Genomic DNA, 23099 nt, shown 5'->3' with positions numbered 1-23099 from the left:
TTAGGTAGTTGGCAACCCTATTGGGAACCTCAGTCTGCATGTGACTGGCTTTCCTGCCCTCATCCCCTAGAGCTGGAGTCTTTTCTCACACAGTAGTTGCAGGATGCAGATGCCCACCAGGGGTCATCTGTGTATCCCCGGAGCTGGACAGCAGTCCTGTTGAACTTGAGTTTGTTGGTTATGGTCTGTTTGGGTTACAAAGCAGTGCATGGCTGCTGGCTTTGGGGAAGTCTGCTCTGCTGGCCAAGAAGTTACAGACCAGTGTGGCCTGGCATGCAGTTTGCTAGAATCAGCACAGCAAATCAGTGATACTCCAAATACTGTGTCAGGGTTTGGCAACCTGTGGCATAAATGCCAAAGATGGCACACGAGCCGATTTTTAATGGCATGCTGCTGTCTGCCAGAGTCCTGTGGGGGCAGAGGGCAAGGGGCAGGGGGCAGAAGCTTGGTCCTGACGGCTCCCCTGCCTCTTCTCAAAGTGTGCTGGGTTCCTGCCCCTCCTCCCCCTCTCCGTCCCTCCCTGCCAGCCGATGAGCTGATGGCCCTTGCGAGGGAGGGATTTGGGAAGGAGAAGAGTCAGCGTGCTCACTGCTCCTGGCGGAGACAGACAAGAAGTGGGGGCAGAGCCTTCGGGAAGAAGGGGGTGGAATAGCGGCATAGCCCCTCCAGCCCTCTGCCCTGAGCCCTGACCTCCCCAGACACACACACCTGCCCTCTGCCATGAGCCCTGTGCCCCGCAGACCCCCCAGGTCCATGCCCTGATCCCTGATTCCCCTCGTACACACCCAGCTTTCTGTTTGACTCCTTCATCCCCGCCCATGACCCCAGCCCTGACTCTGGCACGCCCACACATACCTAGCCCCCCTGACACCTGCACTCCCCTCACATGCCCCCAGCCCTCTGCCCTGACTCTTGCACGCACCTACATGCCCAGCCTCACCATGCACCCCTCACATCCCCACTCTAAGCACAAAATGGGAGCTCCTGCACCCCACCTCACCCCACATTTCCACCTGCACCCCTTGCACCAAATGGGAGCTTCCAGGTAAGTGCCCCACACCCAAATCTCCTACCTCAACCCAGAGGCCCCTTGCTCACTCTAGCTCCTGGCCAGACCCTTCACTCCCAGCCCTGTGCTCAGGGCACACCCACCCTCAGCTCAGCGCAGAGAGAGGAAGAGAATGGGCCAGAACCAGGGAGAAGGTAGGTACCCACCTGTATGTGGGCAGGGCTGGGACCCCAGATCAGCAGCGGGGTGAACGGGTCTGGCAGCCAGGATCCCGGCTGGCAGGAGCCGGCGGATGGAACCCCAGAGCGGCAGTGAGCTGAGCCGCTCAGCCCGCTGACAGTCTGGGGTCCCGGCCACCAGCCCTGCACAGCCTTCTGCCGGTCTGGGGTTCTGACTGTCGGACCCCTTGCCAGCCTGGGTTCCAGCTGCCCCCGCTCAGCCCACTGCCGGCCTAGGTGAACAGAACCCCAGACCAGCAGCGGGCTGAGTGGGTCGGTGGCGTAAGATCAACATTTTAATTTAATTTTAAATGAAGCTTCTTAAACATTTTGCAAACCTTGTTTATTTTACAATACAATAGTTTAGTCATAATAATATATAGACTTATAGAGAGAGACCTTCTAAAAAACACTAAAATGTATTACCGGCACACACAACCTTAAATTAAAATGAATAAATGAAGACTCGGCATACCACTTCTGAAAGGTTGCCGACCCCTGTACTATATCATAGCAGCTGCAGTATTGTCAACTCTATGCATTCAACAATCATGAGATTTGAAAAATACAACATTTTTTTTTCTTTTTTTGCCTTTTGGGTTTTGAGCCTTTGTCAAGCTTTTCCTTGCAACCATGCGGACTAGGTCCTTTTTTTCTTTTTAAATGAAAGCTGAGATTGTCCTGTGATCACCTGACTACCGGAGCTGGGGCTTTAAGAAAAACACCAAATATTGTGAGATTCACAATAAAATTATGAGAGTTGGCAGTACTGATTTGAGGTGGGTAGTTGTCAGAGCAATGGCAGAGAACGTCCCTTTGTGAGGAGGGCGTTCAAATCCATCTCTGTCTGTATTACTGAGATGAGTTCTTGCATTCCAGGGTGGACTGGCTAAGCTGTAGCTGGAGACAGAGGGGAATGGAAAAAAATACTCAATGTGGTTTGCTCCAAATGGGGAATTCTTCAGGCAGATGTGACAGTTTCCCAGTCATTCTGTCATTTCCAGAGACCTGGAGCTCTGGGAATAGACACACGCACACTTACAGGAGAAAACAGATGGTTTCATTGAATGCTCTTCTATCAATTGACCAGAAGGGAAGGAGGAAAACATGGTGCAATTGGTGACCTTTTGTTTGGATCCCAGTGATATTACCTTCATGTTTTGTGTAAAAGGCAGGGATCCTATAATGCTCCTGGTCTCCTGCTGCCACCATGCCAGCCCAGCGAGGTGTTTTGATATTAAGAGTGTGGGTATGTGCTGTATAGGTACATTAGTGTTTATAGGTTATGGATAGTTCTATCCATAACCTTTTATAATTGGTCCTTTTGTTAGGAAGTTACATGACTTTAATAAAATAATTTACTTTTTCTTGATATAGAAGCAGATGATAGGCAGAATCCTAAGCTGGTGTAAATCAACATAGCTCTATGGAAGTAATAGCAGTGTTGCCAGCTCTCACAAGTTTCATCAAGAGTCTTACAATACTTGTTTTTCTTAAAGCTCTGGCTCCTGGAGCCATATTTTTATGAGAGTGCCAGATTTAATCGATTTAAAAAATAACAACCCTTTTCTAGCCTTCTTGCAGAGAAAAGCTTGAGAACATGGCTCCCAAAGGCTCAAAAACCAGAAGAGAAATAAAAAGAACCCAAAATGTATTATTGTTTTTAAAATCTCATGATTCTCAAGGTAATTTTGTTATTTTGGGGGCCTGATTCATGATTATTGAATGCTGGATATTGACAATTCTCTGATAGAATTTTGCTGATGTATAGCTGCTGAGAAGCTGGCCCACGCACCTTCAGATTCGGTGACAGCAGAGGTCTTATAGTCAGACTCTCTTCTGTTGATAGTAAGTGTTTTCATATCTTCACACTGTGCCCTTTTTGAGTTCTTTGATGTATTGGACATATATATGACCTCCAACATTTAAAATGCTAATTCACCATTTATTCATGTAAGCAATAGACTTAGCAAGTCAGAAACTTAAGCTAGTAACCTTGTTTTTGTTCAAGTACCTTGAATTGCATTGAGACTGCTTCGTGTCCTGCACTGTGAAACAGCCAAGATTAGTTTTTCATATTAATAATTCACAGTGTTGGGAACTTGCAGGAAAGGTTGATGCTAGTTTTAATGGGGGAAATCCAACGTATTGTGTGCCAAGTTATTTTATGTGGAAGGTAAATACAGATGCTTCACCACTGAATGTTAGGTTGTCTTTAAGACTGTGATGAAGGAATGGAAGACAGAGGCAAAAGTTTTGTACATGGGTTTGAGGATCAAAGAAAACATTGCCAGAATTGCACAGAAAAAAATCAACACATTAAAAAAGGCTTCCTTTCCAGACAAGAGAATTTCATTTGCTTTTTAAATATATGACCTAAGTGAAGACAAGTTCATGTTCCCCACTCTATTACAATAACTATTTGTATCTATCGGGAGTGATTTGTTTTGGGATTTTTTCCCAAACCATTCCATTAAATACACACAACACTAAACTATTTACTCTTTATTTTTTCATAGCTGCAGGGAGAGATTATTCAGCTCTCTGATTACCCGGGAGTGCACAATAAAATAACTGTTTGGCAAGGGGAAAAATGCCCTGTTGTCTTGCAGTACCAGTTGGTATTATGTAGGTTTGTTTGGTGTCTCATGTCTTATTTATAGGAGATGGCAGTTGGAAACTGGATACAAAACAAACACCAGTGTTCCAGTGTAGCTTAACTATGCATCAGATTCTTTCTCTGATAGTTTATTTTTACTTTAGGCATCTTTACTTTCTTAATTTTTCATGTAGTTTTTAAAGGGGGACAGCCATCCTGCTCAAGCTCAAACATTTACCATGTGAAAAGAAAGGTAAATCTCATGTGGCATTGCCCAAGGATTCTTTTTGTCAGATTCTTATTTAGGGTCAAGCCCCTCCAAGTTGAAGTCTTCTTGACTTGGTGTGAGCACCATGTGTAAAGGGTTTGCAGGATTCCTTCCTACGGTAAAATATAAATATATAAATATATATATATAAGCATTTCTCATTGGAAACCATAGGATCTCGTTTTCTTTAAGGAAGATAAATCTGGGGGCCTAAGCAGGTTGACAGGATTTTTGATTCTATTATCTTCTTAAAAATTTCTCTAGATTGGTAGAAAATGCAGCTCTTTGGTTGCCTTCCTTCTTCCTCATTCTCTTGGTTGCTGCTAACTTAAAGATGCTGGGAAAGCCTGGATTCATATACATATTGATATTTAAGCCCCTAGAAAAACAGATTGATTTTTCAGAGATGCTGAGTGTCTGTATCCACCGTTGAAGTCAATGAGAAAACATTGGCTTAAATGGGAAATGAAAGCAACTTGCTCTGAACTACAAAATCTTTAGAAGTCCTTTTTCATGGAGGCACCTATCAGTAATAGAAGCTGCAACTCTATCACAAAATTAATCACATACTAATAGCACAAGGAAGAGGACACAACTGTATGTGGGAAATAACTGATAGTGTAATTAGATCTACTTTACTGACTCAGGGCCCGATCTTGTGCTCCTTATGGGACAAGAAACTCCCATGGTCCTCAGGTGAAGTGGGGCCCTGTTGCTACCCATATATCTCTGTGGAACAGGATGTGTCTTGAGTAGCCATACAGGAGAAGGTGGACTGTTTTTGTATGCATGCATCATGGTGGTCGTGTTTCTAACTTATCCTATGGCCTTCCTGAAACATACAGAGTATTGTTGGTAGAGGATGTGGCAGTTGTTGCTGTCTGTCTACAGTTATGAGGCTTGACTTCATGTAGCACATCTTGAGTGATATCCATTCAGATTTTTTCCTGCTCACTTGTTAGTCTGTGGCTGTGTCCTCTTTCAAAGCTCATCTCTTTAATGTGCATCAAGTTACTGTGAGATAATATGGAAACTTCAAGCGTTACTCCTGTAAATAAATGTTTACATAATACATTGGGCTCAACGCCTCACTGCTGCATCCCTAGGAAAAAGGTCACTTTTGACATCATTGACTTTTATAGAGAGCAGCGCATACAGAACACGCCACATAGATGGTTTTTGAGCAATTTTATTCTAGCAAGAGCAAGTTACTGTATTATTGGCTGTGCCTCTTGGTAAGCAAGAAGACAACTCAGGGTCAAATGTTATCATAATTCCCATTGAAAGGGAGTTCAGAGTATGAAAGGCAGAATCTGGATTTAAGACACCAATACCGCCAACAGTTTCTCACATGATTAGCTTTACTCATTTGAGTAGTTCTGCTGATGCCATTGGGATTACTCACTAGTTAAGTGTTAAGTCAAACATATGCATAACTGTTTGCAGGATCAGAGTTTTGGTCCTTAATTTTGGTCACTGTAATGAGCGTACGAGATTGTGTAGTTCTGGATGTTGTATTGAGTTTCTACTTCTGGTATATATATTTCCTGCTCCCGTTACAAGGGATCAAAAAGACACCACTCAAGTAGAGTTTTGAGGTGAATTCCTGGCTTCACTGAAGCCAGTGGGATTTTTGCAATTGACTTCAGTGGAGCCAGGAATTCATCCCTAGAGTCCTGACATTCTGCTTGTTCCACCAGGGCCTCTGTTTATACAGGAACTCTGTGTTCTTCAGTGGAATTCACTCTGGAAGGTAGGAAATCCTCTGCAGGACAGGCTCCAGGAATGAAGTTTATGAAGCTATGTAATAGCTCATTCTGCTGCTCTGAAATGAAGGGATTAGCAGTAGCAGTGAATTTTATGATGGGAGGGGAGGGGATGCTGCAGAAAATCCTAATGATGGAAAACTAATTCTGGTAATTCCCTGTGTATCCTAAGTGCTAGCAAAACCCTTAAGTCTCCAGATAGAGCAAAATTAAAGTGGAGCTCCTCCCAAATTTTTAAGGGTGATGGTCCCCACTGTGTATTAATTTTCTACCTCTGTATATTTCCTACTGTTTCCTAGTCCAAGATAATAAGAAAATTAATGATATGAGCTATTTCTACATACACCCATAATATTTAACACCTTTTGTCACATGCTGAACCTTTCTGGATGTTTCACAGTCCACCTAGTTCCAACGACTTTGGGACAAATCCTATAAACACTGAGCTTTTTGCTCTTGTGATGGTGTTACCAAACAGCTTCCTTCTATGGCCAGGGGTTACCCCAAGAGCAATTATGAAACCTTGTTTACAGCTCTAAAGCTGGTCAGGATTTCTTAGCAGGTCTTGTTACACATCTCCTGTTTCTAAACTGTATATTGTCATCCGATTGTCTTGACTGTTCCTGATTACTTGTAATCTTAATGAGCCTCTATAGAGCATACAGTGCCTTCTTTGTTCCTATTGGAGATTGATGGTGGGGAAGGATGGAGGTTGCTGGAAAACATAAAATGTTTCTGTTTTTCCTTAGCATGAAACATACTCGAGTTCTGCATTGTAACTGTATATCAACAGTCCAAACCTGTGCAATAAATGTGAATAATTGTAGGCATCATTTTTGGATTTCCAGTACAAAGCAGGCACCCTATACTGTTAAACCTTTAAAGGCCTTATTTTAATAGTGAAATCTGTGTGCGTGAATCTAAGGCAGAGCTGGGATTGGCTGGCAGGCTCATTGCAGATCCAGGTGGCATATACTGACAGCTCTGGGTCACATGATGGCTATTAGTGCTTGCTTTTCCACTCGCCTGGCTCAGCCTGTCAGCCAGGGTTGGACTGGAGCATCCTGCAGCTTCCAAGAATGTCAAGGGGGAGGTGTCTGAGAGCAAGCTGCTTTGTTTTTCTCCCCTCTTCTTCAATCAGTCTGAATTCCTGACAAATGTGGATCCTGAGGGCTTAGAACTGCAGCCACAGTTGCCAGGGGATTCTGGTCATGAGGCTCAACCCATATTGGATTCACTAAAGAAGGATAGATTTAAACTGGCATGGACAGCCTACGTTGACTGCCAAAGCAGCATTTAGCTATCAAATGAATTAGACTGATCTTCTGTCCTCCGCAGTAATACACTTGAGGAGACAAAGGAACTGGAAAAACAGACAATGTTTACTTTAGTAAAGATCCTGGAGTGGGCAGCAGAATGGAAGGACAGGAAATTGGTTATGAAACTATAAGACAGGATAGATGGATCCTTGTGCAAAAGCCCATATTTTGCTTCAGGGAGCTGCTTTCTTGAAGGCTGGTTTCATGATCCGGTTGCCAGGATTAAGCTTTTTGCATTGCAGCATGGAGAGTCTTTTGTTTGAGTTAAATTCAGACCTCTCAGTATGTCACCTGACAGTCTTGTGGTTTTGGATGAATATGGTTCATTGCTATTATTAACCTGGGTTGGCAGCTGGGCATAACAGGAGTTTATAGGGATTTTGAAAAGTGGAACTGCTTGGGGGACAAAGATGCTTCCCAGGTATGATAAATATTCACGTTATTGAAATTATTTTAACAATTTGGTTACTAAGTATCTTAACAATAGACTTGCTGCCGTAACACTTTTTTTTGTAGAAATGTCATGTTTTCTAAAATAGATACAGTTGATAATGCCTATAGCTGTATATAGAGTGGCACTATTCTGCATTTTAAAAATACCTTAAATTAATGCCATTGCTATAATTTTGCAGGCTAATGCTGATGTGCTAAAATAATGAAGTGTTTGTGTTCATTGCTAATGAATTTAATCTAAAGGGACTATTCTTGATTTTTGTGTGTTTTTATATATTACAGAGTGGTTTTCCAAAAGAACACCTTAGGGAAAATCTGTATGTGTTTGTAAATCCCTTAGAAACTAAACAGGTGTTTTCTGGAATGGCATGCATTAAATATGCCCAAAAATCCATTTTGAGGAATTGCTCGTGTTGACTTTTTAAATTTTTGATTGCTGGAAGTCAAGTTGTAAAGATAGTCAATGAATTTAATCCTTTTCACAAACCTTTGTTTTCATTGTCTCAAGATGATTTCAGGTTAACATATTAATTATAATATGGTTAACCAGTCTATACTGTGTCTTTATATTCTGTGTACTTTTGCTCGGGGGCCAGCAGAGAAGAACTAAGTCCATATTTTTAAAAGGCATTTGGAGTGTATTGGCGTTTAGAGTGTGAAATAGGCATCCAAGTGAGAGCTGAATGGATAAACAGAAGCAAGTGACTAACAGGTGGGAGTTAAAAATGAAAACAAACTGAAGTTAGTGTAGGTTGCAGTTAGGGAATCAGACAGCAAGTTAGAATTTAGGAGCCAGTAAAGGTGGAAACCAGCTGAAGTTTAGGTCCCGGTATACTGTACAGAGTGCAGAACGTCTGACCGCTTTCTATGTGACCAGTGGTACAGTATGTGCACAGTGCAAGCGACTCAGGGATCCCAGAGACTGGCTATTACAGTTACTCAAAGTGAGGATTGCTAAATTGGTAGATCAATGAGACAGATTTATAGATGTGACACAAAGCTGGCATTTGCAGCCTGCAGCTGTGCCCTTCCTCCCTCCAGAAATGTAAAAGAGCAGACTCAGCTTTCATTTACAAGAAAAGTCAGTTTCTACCCCTCTTCCTCCTGGCAAGCCTTGAAAATGTAACCTTTTCAAACCAACGGCTAGAGTTAAAAGCGTGTCAGCGATCCTGCGTTAGAGATCATTGGTTACTCCCTGACTACCATCCATATCCACAGACCATTGATTGCTGGAAGATTCCAGACTAAGTTCACAGCTGTAGGAGGCAGTGTCGACCAGGTCATTAGGATAAGCTCCCTCCCAATCAGCTGACACTGACTGTGACCTTTGTCAAATCTCAGAGGTTAAAATTTTCTCTGCGGGATTGGGCCGTACATCCTAAAATTCACCAAAATGAACACACAACCCTGCAGTGGCCTGAGACCTTTTAAGGACACCTGTACCTTGCAAAACTTTTCTAGGTATTGGTCCTGTAATAGCACTAGCAATGGAATCTGCTTATCTCCTTCCTCCATCTACAACTATAAGGCCATATTATGTCACAGAAATTTAAGTAGACCTCCCTGCTAAAAACACCATGCAAAGCAGTGGTATGAACTGGATTCCTCATTCTTGGATAATTCCTTTCATTTGCATTTTTGGTGTCCCTAGCAAAAATGGCTCTCAACATACAACCCATTACATACCTGACGGATTCCAAATTAGTTGTCCTCTTTCAGGAAGAAGATCTATGTGTCCTGGATAGTTCAACGTACATCTGTATAAGTATAATAGCAGTCAAAACAGTGAGTGAGTTACTCACTTGTGGTGAGAAAATGCTAGAGAACATGGTATGTCCTGACTGCAAGTCCTGCATTCCTTTTTTTTTTTTTTTTTTATTTTGTTGGTTGCGGGGAATCACATCTCAAAGGCATAGGAATGGAAAAGATCCAGGAGCACACAGCAGAAATGTCTGGAGGATTGTGGAGTGGGGAGTGGTAAAGGGAAGGAAGTACTTAAATTGACAAGGGATAGAACAAGATCAGAGGTAATAGAGATCATGTAATGAATGGTACACAGAAGACCAATAAGGTGCTCCTGTTTACTTTCCCCCATAATAAAATAACTGAGGGCCTCTCAAAATCAATAGGCAGCAGATGTACACCTAACAGAAAGAATATATATTTTATGCAACTTGTAGATAAACTGTGTAACTCTGCTGCAGGATATTTTAAATGCATACAGCTTAGAAAGATTTCAGAAATGGATTACACCTTTCGACTTAAAATCTAAGCCCTTCAGGATAGGGACAAACTTTTTATTATGTTTGTTCAAGACTTAACATAATGGGGTCCCAGTCCTGGACTCGGGGCTCTAATCATAATTGCCGTACACATAATAATAATACTCCTCTAAGAATAGCATCTTCAGGTAAATTAGTTAAAACCACAAGGGCTGTGAATCCCCATGCTTGAGAATGTAACTGATCACCAGCTGGGCCAAGAAAAAATACCCCCCTCCCCGCCATACATAGCATTGTACTGCTAGCTGTGTTATGAAGCATCCGGCATTTGTCATCATGAGAGCGAGGGCACCAGTCGAGATGGACCAGAGGTCTATTCCAGTATGGCTGTTTCTATCAACATTCTAAAAAGGTGCTAACATGAAAAGCATGTAGAACAGATAAGCTGCTGTAAACTATAAATATCATTTGTGTAGATGCTTTCAAAAATAGTTTGAAGTGATTCATCACTGGGCAGTTTTCATACCTATGGGTAACATGATGTTGAGAACAATAATTTGACTGATAGTTTTAGCTTGCTGTTTGGAGAACTATCCATATTTTTGTTTAAAGAGGTTTGGCTTTTTTGGTAATTTTAAGTTACAGGTTTCTGTTTATTTAGTGTCTTTGATTAGTTTGCTCTGAATTCATTTGTACTTCCAAAAATGTTGTGTTAGTTATTAAAAAGTAACCTAGTAGTGCCCCAAGTCATTTAGGCATGAAATCTTATTCAAGGTAAAATCTTTACCAAGAGAGAAAAAACATTATTAAGGTAATTTCTTACTGTGGTGAAAAAGGTTCCATTGATGTTATAAAGAACAAGGGGGCTCTGTGTATTTCTAGTTACAGAAAAAAAAATGAACTTTTTAATGGACCGATGGAGGATTTGTGTGTGTTGTCTCATTTATTAAATCCATAATGCTGCAGTATAACATCATCTTAAGATCACCCCATTACCACCAAGAGAAATATTTGTGGTAGCAACAAATGTGTGTGTTAGAGATATGTGAGAAAATCCTTTATCAGAGGGAATTCAGAATGGTGACTTGTATACTGCTGAACAAATCTCAGCATTGGTGTTTTAAATAGTTTTGCAAACTAATTACATTCAGTGGGAATTCAAAGAGGGGAAAGGAAGACCAAAGAGAATGTCTGATCATTGAATTTCCGTGAGTGGATGTTTTAGGAGTATCACTTCTAACAAGACTTGCAAACATTTGTGACTTTTTGAAAATTACTTTATTAGTTTGGTGATTCAGCCAAGTAGTATTCTGAGAATTGCTTATGCCCCCACGTCTTCCACCTTCAGTGCAGGAGCAGAAATTGACCATGACATTTAAGGTGATGAAGTTAAAAATGATGCACCCAGTTGGTTGTGTTGTGTAGTATTGCCCCTTGGAGAGAAGTCCATCTTTATGATCTAATTGCAGCAGGTTCAACTAACTTACGATGTGATATCTGGAAGTCTGCCTGTAGAACCAAGTCATTCTTCACCATTTAGGGGCCAGGCTCCAGCACTTCATTGCTAAGATCTAAAGAAAATGACTTACATTTTTGAGTTTTGTTTTAAAGAATCTATTTATTTATATAACCTTTAAAGAGACTATTTTTCTCATATTTCCCATCTTTAAACAGCCATGTTCTTTACATAATTTGCTGATTATGGATGGGATTTTCTAAAGCTCCTAAATTATTTAGGTGCATGTGAAAATCTCACCCTATATGAATTATTATTTGTTTGAGGCCTATGGGAACTACAGTAATACAATCAGGACGCGTGCTCTATGATGCTAAATGAAATGGTCCACCCCATCTTCCTCTGTTGGTCCTTTAGTGAGGTCAGAATATGAAATTTGTGACATCACAATCCTCTATCATCACAACAGACTGAGATTTGTTAAAATTAGCTCCTCAGGAAGATCAAGTAGTAGCAGCTGGCTTATGCAGGAGAAACGTCTCATTAGCAAAACCAGTCAAGATTTTCACAGCAGTATTGGAAGATTTAGACACGGCTTTCATTAACGTGAGTGGAACATGTGAGTCTAAATCCCCTAGAATGCTGTGAAAACCTCAACCGAATATCAATTACACTTCATAGTAAGGTACCATTTAAGAAAAGAATATATACATATAGCTATATAGGGAGCTAAGTGAATGTATTTTCCATGAATCTTTCCTTTCACTCTCCTTCTCCCCAAAGAAAAAGTTTTTTCTGCATATTACCATAATTTCCCCAAAGGTTGTTAGGCCACACAAGTGAAATTGCCATTAATAGAGGGGCATTATACAAGGCAGTCCTTTTGCATCCTTTTAGTCTCAGGTTAAGAGCTTAATGGTTTTGACAGCCTTGCTTGGGCCCTCTATCTTAGGTAGCCCCACTTATGGTAGGATCTGAGTGCCTCACCGTCTTTAATATACTGATCCTCTCAACACCCCTATGAGGGAGAAAAGTACCATTATACCCATTTTACAAATGGGGAACGGAGGCACAGAGCAACAAAGTGACTTGCCCAAGGTTACACAGGAAATCTGTAGCTTGAATTTGACTTGAACCTCAGGTCGCACGCTAGCGCTCTAACCACTGGACCCTCATCGTCCTCTACAATGAAGAGAATCCCCCACACTTTGGGAATACAGATGGTCAGATCCTTAGCTGTGTAAGTTTTCTTTCTTTTACACCAGTGACTGTCCCAGAGTATTGCCCTGCAGTATTTGTTTTGGGAGGGCGCACTACATATAGCAGACAGTAGTTTGTGTATTTTCTCCAGATGCTCTTTTTAGATGTCAGCCTTAAAGTACTTTACATCTGCTAAACAGGAGAGCAAAACTACTCTGTGTATCCTCTTCCCTGCTAAAATGTGTGTCTGAGCATATGTCTACACTGCTATTAGGCACCCGCTGTTGGTCCATGCCGGCTGATTTGGGTTTGCGGACTTCAGGCTCCGATACCCTCCCACCTCACAGGGTCTTAAAGCCTGGGCTCCAGCCTTCGCCCGGACATCCACACTGCAGTTAAATAGCCCGAGTGAGCTAGCACAGGTCAGCCATGAGTGTCTAATTGCAGTATAGACATACCCTAACTGCTGAATGGAGAGGTGTGAGTCTGAGGGGCCAGCCTGCCTCTATTTACTGTCTGCTAGTACTCTTCAGTTTCTTCTGATACAGGAAACACTCCAGTACTGCCAGAGAATATTTTGCAAGGCTAAAGCTGTGTGTTAGAGCTATATTATGTAACACAGATAACACTTAACTGGGACTATCACGAATATGATTTACAGTACACATTGAATAATTGTATCAAGAAAGTTAAAATGACATGTGCAGAAATGGAGAAGCAAACAGGCTCTTGTTATCTTGATCAGATATGTTGCAGAATGCTGCATGGGTTTTATATTTAGCTTACTTTCCTCTTAGTGTGTAATCTGCTCTTGGAGCTTGTTATGAGCAGACTTTCCTGAACATCTGGAACAATTCCTGCCCTTCTTTGCCAGGATAGTGAAGCGATTTCAAAGTCGAATGTCAGAAGTACTGACTAATAGAAGTCCTGCTCTTATTTAAGAGAGAAGCAAATTCAAATGCGTTGAAGGAGAGGGGCAAATGAAAATAATGTTTTTGCAAGCAATGGATTATTATTAGTACATGTTTATAATAGTGTCCAGTGGCATAGCTCATGAGAATGTTTTCTAAACTTTCCACCTACTTTACCTATGGGTAGGAGATCCCCAGCCATATGTTCCTACTGGGGCTGTGAATGTGAGATTATCTACTGGCCTCTCCTCAAGAACTAGAGATTGGGTGTAGGGGTTTGGCTTGGGGCCAAACATCCCCAAATGTAGTGGTTTGGTGTCTGTCTCAGTTAAATAACCCTCTTCTGGTGCAATCCCAACCAATAGTTGTGTGGTTGTGTGTCACAGTAAGTGACACTTATCCTCTCCCAAGAAGCAGAGCATCACCAGATCTTGAATGGATTCTCACGCCAGCTATCAGTCAGAACCTGTTTAGTGTTGCAGAGCCTGCAGTGTTAATGGGCCAGAATCTGCTGCTACTGAAGTAATGGCAAAATTCCTATTGATTTCAGTAGGCTGCAGTATTGGGCCTGCTGGTAGGAGATGTAGGAGAAGGGCAGAAGACCAGCGTTGCTTGCAAGTGCTGTACTCTGACTCTGTTGTGCCATTTTAGTAGCTGTTCTAGCAAAGAGTAGTACTTGTTTTGTATAGAATTCAGTTATTTAGCGGTCTGGTCTCCTTTTGAGATATTCCGCTTTCATTGAGGGTAACTAGCTTGATGTACGTACGTCAAGACAAGACCAGGCTCTTACACTCAAACCTCTGGACATCAACTTATTTCAGTTGTAAATTTCTTAAGTTTTCTCTTGTATTTTTTCCCTCGTACTGTTTGTTGCATAGTATCCTGTCTGCAGCTTCTCGTTTTCTCCTCTGTTGCTAAATTGTGGGGCTAAGCTGTTAGGAAATGGACTTCCTCTCCCAAGAGGCCCAGAGAACTGTATTTATTGCTGCTGCTTAAATTTCCCCCAGGCTGAGACTAATCTAGCAGTAACGCTTATGAATATCTTTTACAGATTCCTAGTATTTTTAGTTACTCCATAATACAGGGTTGCCACCCATCCTGTTTTCACCTGGACAGTCTGGATTTTGGCTGGTGTGTCTTGGGTGCCATTTGTGTCTGGTTTTTCTTTAATCTCTGAAGAAGAGGTGGAGCAGGAGCAGGGCTTTGGAGAAAAAAGGTGGAGTAGGGGTGGGGCTTGGGAGAAGAGACATAGAAGGGGGTGGGAGCTGGGGGGAGAGGCAGAGCAGGGATGCTCTAGTTATTGTGGCATCAGAAAGGTGGCAACCCTACCATACTAGTTTGTTTGGGTTTTTTTTGGATTGTGGAGTCTCAGTGCATGGCCTCCCGCTCTCTTTAGGCTGCAAAGCAACCTTTACTCCACATGCTAAAAATATAAATAACATTAAGTTTATAATGCAGGCATAAAACAATACCATCTGTAATAAGGGAAAAAGTATCCTGTGGACCTGACCCCTTGCAAGCTATCAATTTGCAGAGCTCACACTAATTTAAGTCACTGGAGTCCTGAATGCAGAAGGCTTGCAGAGGCTCCCTAAGCTACAGGAGGAATTGCTGGGGATAAATGTGTCTTCAGGGGACCCAGAAAGCACAATCTCAATAAAGGCCCAGTGTAGTAACACAGGATCTTATAATGCCTATGATGGTGGCCCGAATTGTCTTTCTCCCTGCTTCAGAATGCAGCAATTAAATAATTGGAGATAGGCCCAAGCCACATCCAGCTGTAGACTGTCCAGTGTTTGGGGTGATTCTAATCTAGGGTTTTGGTTTGGACCCATCTATAATAACAACACCAGCGTAATCATGTTTTAACACAAACATTCTGTCATTTCACAGTGTTTGGGGCCCTTATGCAAGGGGAGGGTGAGTGGCTTCTCTGTGTATTTCTTTTCAGTTGTGCAGTTAAATGCTGATGGATACTCAGCTTTGCCAACCCCAAGCGTTAAAAATCATGAGGTTTGGCTTAAAAATCATGAGATTGGAAAAAAATGTTGGGCTCTCTTTATTTGCCTTTGGATTACTGAAGCTTTAGAGTGCATTCACTTCACGTTTTCAAACGTTTCTCAGAAACCATGAAGGATAAAAAATTACTACCACTGTTTTTTTTTGTTTGTTTGTTTGTTTGCATGAGAACCTTGACTTTCAGAAAAAACAATCTCTTGATTCCAGTAGCTGGGGCTAAACACTAAAAATCACCAAACTCACAATAAAACTGAGAGAATTGGGAACCCCTTGATACTATGATTAATACTGCTATCAGCTGAGTTAAACCAGTTTACACCAGTTTACACCTCCATCTACGTAAGCATGATGCTTGCCATAGGTTCAATGTGTTTAATAAATTGCCATTGCATGTACTGGATTTAATTTTTGAATAAAGTCAGGCATACAAAAATTGTAAAAGGAATGATGTAATAACTCATTGTGGTAATAGATACTTCTGTCCTTTTTGTTTTCCATTCAAGCTGGCCTTTGCCGGAGTTTGACCCAAGTCAGATCCGACTGATCGTGTATCAGGACTGTGAAAGAAGAGGGCGAAATGTCTTATTTGACTCCAGCTCTAAAAGAAAAACCGAGGACGTATCCGTGTCGGTGAGCATTGCTAATCATTTAATTGAAACTTGATTACACTATATTGTATATCTTTTAAAAGTAGCACAAGATTAATATGTAAAATGCCTTGTATATGTGTTCACATTTCAAACATAAAGATACATGTTATGCTATTTTAAAATAAATATTGTGTGGCAAAGTATTTGAGCTTTAGTGATTCCCTCTAACAGTGGTCTTTTTATTCTTGGACTTTTTAATCTTTCCTTTCAAAGAGATGTCTTGCTTTCTTTGGCCTGAGCAATGCCATGTATGGTGATGGAGAGGCAGTAGAAAATTTCTTCTCCTAACTGTTGTACCAGCTCTTTGGTGGAAAGTCACTTGAAAACTTTATCTTTTTGGTTTTTCCTTTCATCAGCGGAATGAACTGCTATTTATTGATCTGTGAAATTGCAGTGTAATGGCTATAGCAGGTTGAAGAAGGTTCGGGGTAGGTACAGGAAAGCTGAGTTCTAGGCCAGCATTACCGTAGACTATCTGTGTGAATTCTCTCTGAACCTCATTTTCTCCATTTTGTAAAATACCTGCAAAGCCGTTAAGATCTTCAAATAGAAGTCATTATCTGAGTGCAAATTGGTAGTTGTGGTTAGTTTTGCATTAGGATCTCACATTCAGCTAAGTTCTATAAGTGGGACAGTACAATACATTGCCACAAAACCCTTGTCTTCACTTCAGGTTTGAAGATGGTCCTGCCTATTAAAACCCTGCTGCTTCTCATCCCAGTTCTGATTGTCTGCTTCCTCCAACTCTAACTCTGGGAAGTAATTTGTGTGGCGTTGGGCATGAACTCTCATGACTTTCATAGCTGAATATATCAATTTTATATCCACAGTTCAAGACCTGGATTTCCTTGTTCTTCCTGGGAATTTAGATGTTAGGTACTTAACACAAGCTTAATTGCAGTAGCAGTAGCAAGTGCCATTGCGAAACAGACCAATTTAAATGTCCAAAGTACACAATCAACAAAATATATGTTGGATCTGCCTGTGCTATTGCTAATTAAGCAAAGCTTTGTGGCAGTCTGTAATAGGGACCCCCTTGTCATATTCGTATTGATTTACTGGAGTCCTCAAAGCAGATCTAAAAAGTGTCTGTACTTACACAGCCAATTTTCCATCATTATTGGTTTCATTACTGATACATAGTTCGGCATGACAGCTTGGTAGCTACAGAGTTCCGTTAAAAATAGACTTGTTTCACTAGGGTGACAAGCATCTGAAATCACATCACCACAATCTCTACTTTTTATGCCATTTCTTAACAGGGAAGAAATAGGAGGCAAGGACGCAGGGGAAAAATTGTTTCCAGCTTGCAAATCTGGAATGCCCAGTGCTAGCCACTAATGACTTCATTTATTTTATTGTTGGTCACATTCTTGGTATTTGAAAGGGAATTTATGATGATACATTTCTTACCACGTTCCCCAGCTTTCAGTCTCACTTTAATGAAATGATTCCAATACTGGTCATCTCATGCAATCTTCCTTCTTTCAGCAAATCTTTGCAAGAGTTATCACATTTTGCAGGTAAAAATGTGCACAACAATCCTTAACTCAGCGTGTTGCTAGTGCAGTACAGACTTGTGTAGTTACTAGTACGTATTGGAAATTTTCAAGGAATTGTGTTGGTTTGATTTTTCTCTCCCATGTTTTATTATTTTTAACAAGGACACTCCCTGCATATATAAAGTTAGATCTTGGCTCTAAGCAAATTCCAAGGCACTCTTGCCCTTTTGCAGTAAGACATTTGTGTGGGATGGGCGCTCTCCACTGTGAAAGAGTATCTGTTAACTGCCTCTCCAAAGACAATGTCCTCTGCTTTTTTCCTGGATTTCCTAATGTGATTAATAACTCTGTGCATTTGCAAATACACTAAGGGGGAAGAACTGCAAAAGCACTCAGCACTGGCCCAGCTGCTCCTATTCAAGTAAACTGAGTTAAGCCATTTTTGAAAATCCCACTTTAAGCAGCACGTTATCATAGAATGCTCCTTTTTAATATGTAGCTAGCGGGGTAAACATTTTATGTCCCTGATTTTTCTGCTGTGGGTGAAAAGTGTAATGCAACTAAACACAACGATGGTTTAGTAGTAGTGTGCTTGCAGCAGTCCAGGATATACTCAGCTGTCTTTTGTCTATGCATAATCCTTTGCATACATCAGAATTACATCTGATGAGCAATGGTTTCAGAGTAGCAGATGTGTTAGTCTGTATCCGCAAAAAGAACAGGAGTATTTGTGGCACCTTAGAGACTAACAAATTTATTTGAGCATAAGCTTTCGTAGGCTGCAGCCCACTTCATCGGCTGCATGCAGTGGAAAATACAGTAGGAGGATGTATACACAGAGAACATGAAACAATGGGTGTTACCATACACACTCTAATGAGAGTGATCAGTTAAGGTGAGCATGTAGCTCAGTCAGCTTAAACCATATAAAGGGATGAGATGGTTATGAAATTTTAAAGCATACCAGGGAGACGCCTATTCCAGGCAGGAGAGTTTAGTTTAAATCAGTCAGTTGGATGGATGCTTAGCATTACATTTTGGATAGATGAAGAATTTAAAAGCTGACCCTGATGGTCTTAAATTGTCCAGCAAACCAGCAGTATCCTCTTTTAGTGGGGCCTAATATAACATTACTGGACATCCCAATAAAATTTTTTGTGCGTGGGAAATGTTTATATATCAGAAAAAATGTCTGAAATCCTTAAATAATTCTCTTTTGCCTCTTTGCCCTCTGATAGTCCAAAAAGCCAAAGAAATGAGATTTTGGAATGCTCACAACAGAATTACAGTGAAAGCTAATGGATGATAACCTGCTATCTGAGGTACCATATGATTCTGCTATGCTAGATGACTTGAGGGGAAGAAATATATGAACGTTGTATGTTAAAATTTGCACTTGACTGAGGAATTAACTAATTGCAGACGTTATGACTTTGCAATCTGAAGTCTGCATAACAGTCTGCTATCACCGCACAATGCAAAAATCCATCGTTCTTTCTTGGTTTTACAGGATTGAGAAAATTAAGACTGTTGAAAGAAACAAATGGAAATACAAAGAAAGGGACAAATAGACACTCTTCCTAATGAGTGACTCTGTGTTTTATTACTTTGAGATCATAGTACAGTTGATGGCCATGGTGAAAACTGCCTTTTGTTCAGTTTGAAGGAGAGTTGTTACTTTTCCTGAGTCTTATTGGTATGTCTACCCAGCAAAAAAAAAGACCTTTGGCTGTGGGTCTCAGCGCCCATATCAACTGAGGAGAACTGGTGGGGTTCACGCTGCAGGGCTAACGATAGCTGTGTAGACTTTCAGGCTCTGGCTGGAGCCTGGACTCTGAAATCTGGCAAAGGAGGAGAGCCTTGGCTCCTGGACTCCAGTCCAAGGCCCAGTATCTACCCTGTCATTTTTATTCCTGCAGCACAAACCCGAGTCTGTTGATCCGGGCTCTGAGACTTGCTGCTGCAGGTTTTTTTGCTGGGTAGACATACCCCTAAAGGGTTAAACTTCTGTGGTAAGGCTGAGAAGGGGCCGCGTGGCAGGGACTGCAGGCTGCAGGAACTGAGAATGTTGGCCAAGCAGCGTGCCAGGCATTGTCACTTAGATGTGAGATCCACGTTAGACAGCTGTGATGCCTGGGCACTTGGCATGTAGGACAGGGCAAAACGACTTCCTTTTGTGTATCCTGTGCCTTTTTTGGTTCTAGGCACAACAGGTTCTTTCCCAACTTTATTTCCCTACTGATTAGTCAGCCTTCTGTATCCAGGGGCCTTACACAATTCTTCGAGACTGTGCTGGAATTAATTGATGACTAGTCTCTTTCCCCATGAGCAGCAGCAAGTTAGACAAGACTTCTTCCACTTTGGTTTTGCCAGTATCTCAGGAGAAAGAGACTGCATTTTTCAGCATTGTGACATCAGATCATGAGAAGATGTATCAGAACAGGAATCATTTGCATGCAGAGTACTTGAGGGCAGAGTGTGGTGAAAAGGTCAGACATTACCAATGCCTTAACTAAATAGCCACAGAGAACACTTGCATCTTTCAGATGTCATCAGTAGGGCCCTACCAAATTCACAGCCATGGAAAAAAAAGTCTGATCTTGTGTGCTTTTACCCTATACCAGGGGTTCTCAGACTTTTGTACTGATGACCCCTTTCACACAGCAAGCCTGAGTGCGACCACCCCCGTCTTATACATTAAAAACACTTTTTTATATATTTAACACCATTATAAATGCTGAAGACAAAGCGGGGTTTGGGGTGGAGACTGACAGCTCGTGACCCCTTGAGGAGTCCTGACCCCCAGTTTGAGAACCCCTGCACTGTACCATACAGAAAACACATTTCACGGAGGAGACCAGCGTTTCTCAAACTGGGGGCCATGACCCAAAAGGAAGTTGCAGGGGGGTTTCAAGGTTATTTTAAAAGGGTGGCAATACCAAGACTCCTATTTCTGTGCTGCCTTCAAAGCTGGGCACCCAGAGAGCGGTGGCTGTTGATGACGCTCCCAGCTGTGAAGGCAGCAGCAGTGCAGAGTAAAGGTGGCAATACCATACCAGGCCATCCTTACTTCTGCGCTGCTGCTGCTGCCGATGGCTCTGCCTTCGGAGCTGGGCTCCCTGCCAGCAGCCACCACTCTCCAGCTGCCCAGCTCTGAAGGAAGTGCCACTGCCAGCAGCAGCGCAGAAATACGGGTTGCAGTACCACAACACCGCTACAATAACCTTGTAACCCTCCCAACACAACTCCTTTTTGAGTCAGGATCCCTACAATTACACAGATTTAAATAGCTGAAATAATGACATTTACAATTTTTTAAAATCCTACGGCCATGAAATTGACCCAAGCGGACCGTGAATTTTGTAGGGCCTTAGTTATTAGTCAGGTGTTGGTAACAGTCACAACACTCCTCTCTGGCAGCTTTGTAAATCTGATCTACTTGCCTTCATAGAGATTTCAGTGTTAGCACTTCATACAACTATGAGGCTTGTTCATAATGGCACTTTATTAGTTTATTTTTAGGGGATAATGTCTGTCTATCACTTTAATGCCTCCTGGTAGTGTCACATCTGAACCTGTTCCTTCTCCCCTAGCATCCTTTCCCTTATTGCTGTTTCCTTCTATCTGCAAGACCCAGAGATTAGTTAGAAATGTGCCTCCTCACTGGGTCCCAATGAAAATTTATTTGCACACGAGCAGGAAGAATGTTCCTTAGAAATCTTTGAAAAACTAATATCTGACCTGGTTTGAGTTGAGTGCAAATATGCAATGGAAAGACAGATTTCTCACCCCTATTTTAAGGTATAAGCCCCAGAGGGCAGAGCCAAAGCTGAGCTCTCAGCCTTCACTCTGTATTTTCTGATGTTTGAGCTGAGTGCTTGACTTCCCAACCTTAACACTGCATTTACATTGGCCATTTGCAGGGACCACACAGTTCTGTACTCAGCTGTTATTGTTCATTAATTATATAGGATCATGAATGTGTATGATATGTAAAAACTACCAGCAGTGAAAGGTGCCCGCCCCAAGGAGCTTACAGTCAAATTTGATAAGGACACAACAGAAATGATGCCACAAAATGGAGGTGAAGGAGGAGGTCAAAGTAAATGCTAGGAGGGGAATCCTGCATCAGTGCTTCCCCCCGAGAACAGAGTGTATGTGTTCTGTTTTTTGCCATTTTGACTTGTTAGTTACGTTTTTGCTTTGTGCTGTCCTTTGGTGGTTTATGGCTCAAAGATTAGTGAGTAAAGGGCATTCTCAAAAAGGGATTTGACTGAAAATGGTTGCTGACTGACACATGAGAAGTGGGAGAATTTTCTAAGCATATGGGGAAACCTGCAGAGAGGTATGTAGCGAAGAAGGTTAAAGAATGATAATAGAGGGAACAGGAGAAGGAGAAGGAGTCAGAAGGAATGAAGGCAGAAACTGAGAAAAGGAGTTTGCAGTAGACACGGCAAAAGGGAACCAAGTTGTTGAGCAGTTGTGTTGGGGAGGAAAGGGTGGAGCTTAGAGATGCTGCAAAGGAACAAGATGCGACGACAGTCGGATTGGACTTGAGAAGGAGTAAACGAGAGTCTAATGTGACACTGGCGTTAGGAGCTCGGATGATGGAGGACAATGGAGTCTGTCACAGATTCAGGGTAACTACACCTGTATCCACCCCCCTTCCTCAACACACACACTCTGTGGTCCGCTCCAGGAGTGCCCAGTCAGGTACCGGACTTCCAGCCATCCCCCATTTCTGGGTAGGGATCCAAGCCACTCTCTTCTGATTGGTGCCATATCCTGTGATATTCCCAGCAAGCAGGTCTACCTAAAGGCCAGTGCCTGTGCTTTGCTTTCTTTCCGAGGGCTATGAACAGTGTATTGCCAGGAGTTACTCATAATCACACAGTTCTTTCCGAGCAGCATACATTTATGCTTAGGATAAAAGCATTACAGAAGAAACATATAAAAACAATAAAGGTTCCTACATGCTTACTAATTAATGTACCAGAAACAGCCCATCAGTGTTATGGGGTCCTGGTAGACCAATGCTCTTCTAACTCCTCCTCTCTCTAGGGTTGAGTCCTCCTAGGATCAATGGTCCTGTCTGTTTGCTGAATCTAAAGAAAGACCCTAAGTTTGTTTATACTCAGCCTTTATGTAGCCTAAATTTTCTCTTTGTCCCTTGGTCTCTGAGAAACCCAGTTGGAACAAATATATGCAAACTACCACAGAGGTGGAACCTCTTGAGTTGTTTACAGTTTCAGTGATGTGCTGTAATCAGCCTGCCACTGTTTTTAGTTCCTGGAGGAGCTGTGGTAACCCTCCCACATAGAGCAGAACACATTCATACCTAAACCATTCATACATTTAAATTCAGTGGTCCCCAAAGATACTGCATGGAGTTGCATTATGTGTCACAGACTTACTCACAGGGCTGGGAAGAGCAAGAGGGTTTGGGGAGCCGCTGGGTTTCATTTTCAAAGTGCTGCATAGGCCACTGTTTCTGGTGCAGTGACACT

At 41.9% G+C, this 23099-nt stretch overlaps 1 protein-coding gene across 1 annotated transcript in view; it reads left to right on the top strand.

The window, feature by feature from the left end:
• Positions 1-23099, top strand: part of FNIP1 (folliculin interacting protein 1) — a 92774-nt gene that overhangs the window by 22986 nt on the left and 46689 nt on the right. Inside the window, 1 exon segment of the mRNA XM_030573059.1 lies at positions 15944-16070. Within this exon segment, the coding sequence (XP_030428919.1) occupies positions 15944-16070 (127 nt within the window).

This window comes from Gopherus evgoodei, chromosome 8 (genome assembly GCF_007399415.2).
Source record: "Gopherus evgoodei ecotype Sinaloan lineage chromosome 8, rGopEvg1_v1.p, whole genome shotgun sequence".
In the NCBI taxonomy this organism is placed as follows: Eukaryota; Metazoa; Chordata; order Testudines; family Testudinidae; genus Gopherus; species Gopherus evgoodei.
Note: the sequence above shows the minus strand (reverse complement) of the source record. Positions and strands in the feature narration are given on the sequence as shown.